The sequence below is a fragment of the Scardinius erythrophthalmus genome (assembly GCF_964197995.2).
Source record: "Scardinius erythrophthalmus genome assembly, chromosome: 22".
NCBI lineage: Eukaryota > Metazoa > Chordata > Actinopteri > Cypriniformes > Leuciscidae > Scardinius > Scardinius erythrophthalmus.
The window spans coordinates 29,720,109-29,726,121 of record NC_138242.1 but is presented as its reverse complement, the minus strand read 5'-3'; the positions used below and the strand labels follow the sequence as shown (position 1 = coordinate 29,726,121).

General features: G+C 37.7%; 1 protein-coding gene across 1 annotated transcript; it reads left to right on the top strand.

Moving 5' to 3' along the window:
• Window positions 1-726: 726 nt before the first annotated feature.
• On the top strand, window positions 727-1,832 carry LOC308682896 (C-reactive protein-like). Its single transcript, XM_081352872.1, has 3 exons — window positions 727-806; window positions 962-1,022; window positions 1,123-1,832. The coding sequence occupies exons 2-3, from the start codon at window positions 971-973 to the stop codon at window positions 1,737-1,739; spliced, it is 669 nt and encodes a 222-aa protein (XP_081208998.1). The 5' UTR covers window positions 727-806; window positions 962-970; the 3' UTR covers window positions 1,740-1,832.
• Window positions 1,833-6,013: the final 4,181 nt, after the last annotated feature.

The following is a 6,013-nucleotide window of genomic DNA, read 5'->3' as shown; positions in this document are numbered from 1 at the left end:
AACACTGAATCCTCTGTTTCTTTTCCCCGCTTCACTCTCAGCTCACACACTCTCTTTCTCTTCTGATGTCTGTAAAGTGACATTTAGCTTCATCTCTGCCAGTAAAGGACTGAAAAATCACAAATCAAATCAATCTAATATCTCAGATTCTTGTCCTGGACAGCAATGAGATGTACATGAATACAGAGCAAATGGAGACTTTTTCTAAAGTCTGCTTTTTTTCTAATAAAAAGATGCTGGTAGATAATTATTATTTTTTTGCTGGAAAACATTTGTCGTCTCTAGTTTCAGAAGAGATCTCATAAATGTGAATATGATATCTCTATATGCTATGAAATGTATTTGTCATAAAACATGATTGTATTGATCTGGTAAGTCATTATAGGGAAATGCTAGCATTACATTGAAAACAAAACAAAAAACAAGATTTTTGGATTAAAATGTATGAATATGCTTTGGAAGTGTGTTTTTCTGAAATGCTATTTGTCTGTTTTTCATCATTTAAATAAACGTCTAGCTTTTCTGCAGTCCTGTGGTGTTATTCTATAGGTCAATACAAGTGTACAGGCTTCATGTAGTCTCTCATTAAATGAATCCATAACAGTATTCTGCAAATGGAAAACTACATTCAGTAACTGCAAAACTGCATGCATAATAATAAAAAAAGATGACTGGGAGGCTCATACGTGAATCTGGGCTGAACCCAATCTGCAAATAAATACTCGAGACACTTCTAGTCACGACCATCTGTGAGACAAACATCTGACCTGACCTGATCTTCTCTCTGAAGACTTCTGCTGAACATCGTAAGTACTTGTAGCTTGAACCTTTTGTGTCTCTTTTATGTGATTGAACACTTAGTAGTGATAAACTGTTGTAATTTAATATTAAAAACAATGAAACTGAAGAATTTGTCTGCTAAAAGGAGTAATGGATTTTCCTTTGCACTTTTTTCCTCCAGACCTGCAAGATGTTGCTTTTATTTTTCTGTCTGCTTTCTCTGAAAGCAGTGGCAACTGAAGGTACTACTTTTTACATTATTAAGTTTCACAGATTGGTATGAGCAGGATTTTGTGTGTCTAGTAAAAGATGGTTTAGGCTATGTTGTGTTTTGTCTTGCAGTGGGTCTTGGTGGTAAAGTGCTTCTGTTTCCAACCCAGACGGATTCAAGCTTTGTTAAACTCACTCCTGAAAAGCCACTGAGTCTCTCAGCGTTCACTCTCTGCATGCGTGTGGCGACGGAGCTCCAGGGCGAGAGGGAGATCATTCTCTTCGCCTACCGCACACCTGGCTATGATGCGCTCAATGTTTGGAGGGAGAAAGATGGCCGATTGTCCTTCTACCTCAGCGGCGGCGGAGCGCTTTTCCACCTGCCTCCTCTCTCCATCTTCCAGACTCACCTGTGCATCACCTGGGACTCTGCAACTGGGCTTGCTGCTTTTTGGGTGGATGGACGGCGCAGTGTGTTCCAGCTCTATAGGAAAGGTCACTTGATTCGTCCTGGCGGCACCATTCTGCTCGGCCAGGACCCTGATTCAGATGTGGGTGCCTTTGAAGCAGAGCAGAGCTTTGTAGGTGAAATTACAGATGTGTGCATGTGGGATCATGTTCTCCCTAGCAGTCAGATCAAGGCGTTGCATTTAAACCAGGAATGGTTTCCGACGAAGGGAAACGTGTTTGACTGGAACACCATCAAATATGAGACCAGTGGAAATGTTATAGTGGCTGAAAATAACTGATACAGATCTGATTCCTCCACGCAGTTGTGTCAGTCTTTATGATATGTTTTAATGAATACGAAGCTGTAAAGGCTAATAAATAAATTCTCAGCATCACAACGACAGTGTCTGTGCATCATTTGGAAGAAAGAGCTGAATGTTGAAAAAGGGGTTTTAGTGGTCTATGTATTAAATTTGCATTTTACAGAACCAGTCAAACGTTTGGACACTATTTTTAATGTTTTTGAAAGAAGTCTCTTATGCTCATCGAGGCTGCATTAATTTGATCAAAAATACAGAAAAAAAACTAATATTGTGAAATATTATTACAATTTAAAATAATGGTATAATCTTAATTTACTTTTAAAATGTAATTTATTCCTGTGATCAAAGCTGAATTTTCAGCATCATTACTCCAGTCTTGATCCTTTACTCCAGTGTCACATGATCCTTCAGAAATCATTCTAACAGGAGAAAATAAATAAAAATGATTTTCCCGTAATAATGACTTGGTTTCTCATTATAATGACTTATTTTCTTGTAAGAATAACTTGTAGTAATAATAAGAAACTTTCTCATATAATGAATGTGGCGATTAGAAACGTGTTTGACTGGAACATCAAATATGAGACCAGTGAAAATGTGCTAGTCGTGCAAGATAACTATGAGTAGTAACAGCATATTCACAGTGTACAAAGCTTTTAATGTTAAACAATTTTTTATTTAATTTTTTATATTTTTAATTTGGCGAAAAATGTGAATTTTTACTGAAGTACACCTGCACAGGACCTCTAAAGGATTCACAGTTATGTTGATATTTTGATTAATATTTTGTCCTGGAAAAAAAAGAAAGACAATGAAGAAAACGCTGTTACATGATTATCTTTTTGCTCCTCGGACATTATTATATATTATATTATTATAAGTACACTACAGCTTTTTCAGAACAACAGCACAGACCTAATAAAGGAGCATATCGGCCATTTGAAAAGAGCTTCATTGGTAAATATCTCAGATTGCAGCTGTTTTGGCTCTATATTACTTAATTTCAGTCTATTGACTTTTCTTGCAAAAAGGTAGGCCTACCATTATTTATTTTTTCTTTTGGTAATGTGTTTATGACAACATGATATATTCACTCTTCTCTCATAAACACCTGCACTGGATTATCTAGTTTATGTCCTTTACTCGACTCTCCAACCTCAGAAAACCTTCACTTCTACTGATGTCACTGTGTATGATTGTTCAGATAATTCATAATCTGATCCACTGCTGCTGTCTGGTGTTCACATGCAGGCGGTGCATCGTGAGAAACACAGACTCATGGCTTGAGGAATGGAAGTCTGCATTCATATAAAGTTCCAACATCACATTATTAAACCACAAACAAAACTATATGAAAACCATCAAATAAATTCCAAAAACCTTCACTGAAATATTCTGATATTTGATCACAATTTCATGAAATCATGACATTAACAGTTCTTGTGATATTGAAAAGGAAAAGACTTAAGTAAAAAAAAAAAAAAAATCATGCATTTTGCTTTCTCAAATCGCATTAAAGAGAGCATTGTTGTATTGTGGAAAAGGTTTTGTATTGTCTATAGACATTTTGAATAGGACCGTATTGGCACACAAGTGTTTATTCCTTATTTTCACCTGATCGGGCACATGTCCTCTCTCTGTGTAGATGTATGGTGACAGGGGGGCGCTTGAGCAGTTATCAAAGGGCCAGACGTCCGCTCTGCCCATGGTACCGTGACACGTCGGCGACCCATACTGATCTCTGGGAAATAGAGGCTGCTTGAAGGCTGCTTTCGGGTGGTGGAAGGAAAGATGTTCCTCATCTGCATTTATCAAACTTGGAGATTGCTCATTCGCTTCAGCCGTGCTGATAGAGAGAAACAGAGAGCTGATCTTAACGATTTAAGTGGCATTTCTGCACGGATTGTTCTGAAAATCTGTCACAATGTATTGCTTGGATTGCCAAGAGGCTGTTATTGAAGGATGGGACTGACCAAATGGAAGATATTAAAGCATGTTCACTCATCCCACATCTTTACAGATTTAGATTAGTGGTTCTCAGCTGGTTTTGCTTAATGGCCTAGATTTTACATTGGATATCAAGTGGTGTCCCAACACAATACCTACCAACCAACCAAAAAAAAAAAAAAGTGCATAGACCCAATAACATGCAATAAGCCTGGTTGCGTTTTATGAATTGTATTTTGCATTGTTTTCCCCTGCTGTTCACGGCCCATCAGACCAGACTCATATTTTTAGGTTGCAACCCACCAGTTGAGAAACACCGATCTATGTACATTAATTCTTATGAATACATTAGCAAAAACAGCCTGTTTAATTCAGAAAGAGGTAGAACAAGTCATTTAAAACAAATTTACGACTGTTATCTCACAAGAAACCTTGATGGACCTTGACTAACTTAAAAAATGCTAGAAAAGTCTTAAAGGTCCCGTTCTTCGTGATCCCATGTTTCAAACTTTAGTTAGTGTGTAATGTTGCTGTTAGAGCATAAATAATATCTGTAAAATTATAAAGCTTAAAGTTCAATGCCAAGCAAGATATTTTATTTAACAGAAGTTGACTACAGTGAACGGCTCGTTTGGACTACATCCCTTTACTTCCTTCTTTAATGATGTCACTAGAACCGTTTTTTGACTAACCTCCGCCCACAGGAATGCTCCCTCAACTCTACTGGCTACTTGCACACTTCTTATAACTTAGGCTACTGTGTTTATTCAGCTCTTACGGTGATTTTCTGAAGTAAAACTGACGCTTCATCTTTTGTGTGATGTACAATAAACTTTATTAAACTCATCAGTATATGTTTGATCATCATTCGGACCTGGTCCGAAACAGCAGACTTGTAGGCTATTAAAGGAGAACTCCGGTCAATTTTAACATTGAGCTCATTTTTTTGTACATTTGGAGTGCTGTCAATACAGAGAACAACGAAAAAATCGGTGTTGCCTACACCGAGTTATTCTATTTTTAAAATTTGCACCCTGTTGACTTCAATGGGGCAAGTACTAAACCTGCTTTTAGCCTCTTAACATCCTTGATGTGTCATTACAAGTGCACAGAAAATGTGAGTGATTCCTTCTGAGTGAACACGAGTGAGTCTGACTGCAGTAGATGTGAAAGATATGTATAAAAATGATGTTATTTAAGCCAGCGCAAATACCTTTGTTTACATCCTGTTTTTCGGTTGAAGTCCAAAGTAGTCGATTGCAGAGTTCACACGCATAGGTTTAATATCTATGATCACGCGCGTGAACTCGGCAATCGACTACTTTGGACTTCAACCGAAAAACAGGATGTAAACACAGGTATTTGCGCTGGCTTAAATAACATCATTTCTATACATTTCTTTCACATCTACTGCAGTCAGACTCACTCGTGTTCACTCAGAAGGAATCACTCACATTTTTCAACGAATTTGTGCAATTTTCTTGTTGTTAATAAACATTTAAACTGTTATCCATTGTCTTTTATGTTGTTGGGTATCACAAAACGGAATATAATACGAAAAAGTAGGTACTATCTTACAGCGGTTTGCAATTCTCCTTTCCACCACAATGCATTGCATTACGTCACGTTGGGGAGAGAATTTAATAAAGCCTGCCTTTGAGAGTGACTAGAGAGACGAGTAGTAGACGAGAGTATTCAGATAGCGCAGATTATAGATAAATAGATAAATACATAGACATAGATAGACAGATAGACAGACAGATGTAGATAGATAGGAAGAGATCAACGCTAAGAAACGCCCATATAGCTAGCATGATGCCTTCTATTTCTAGATGACAAAGACAAAGTTTACCAGTACTTCGACACTATGACAAAGGTTAGCGGTACTTATCTGAACTAACGTCATGATTCTACTAGATATAAAGAAAACGTTGATTTTTCACTCGGTGCTAGTAAATGACAGTAAAAAAGAAAGTGCCGTTATTGTGCACTGCTGCTCGTAGACTAGCTCCATTGCTCATTGCTGGGTTGCTAAATGAACTCACCAGGACACGTCACCAACTCTCCACTCATTCTCCTCGGACCATGCATTTAATTATTAAGTATTTACGACATTGTGGTGGCGTTCAAGTGCGTTTAACTCGTAAATACGATCTATACGAGATGATACTATTGGTGCATTCAAGTCATCTCGTATAGATCGTATTTACGAGTTGAACGCACTTGAACGCCACCACAATGTCGTAAATACCAGTGGGGAGCTGGGGATTTTCTCTAAGCTCCGATCTTTACGAGTTGGGGGC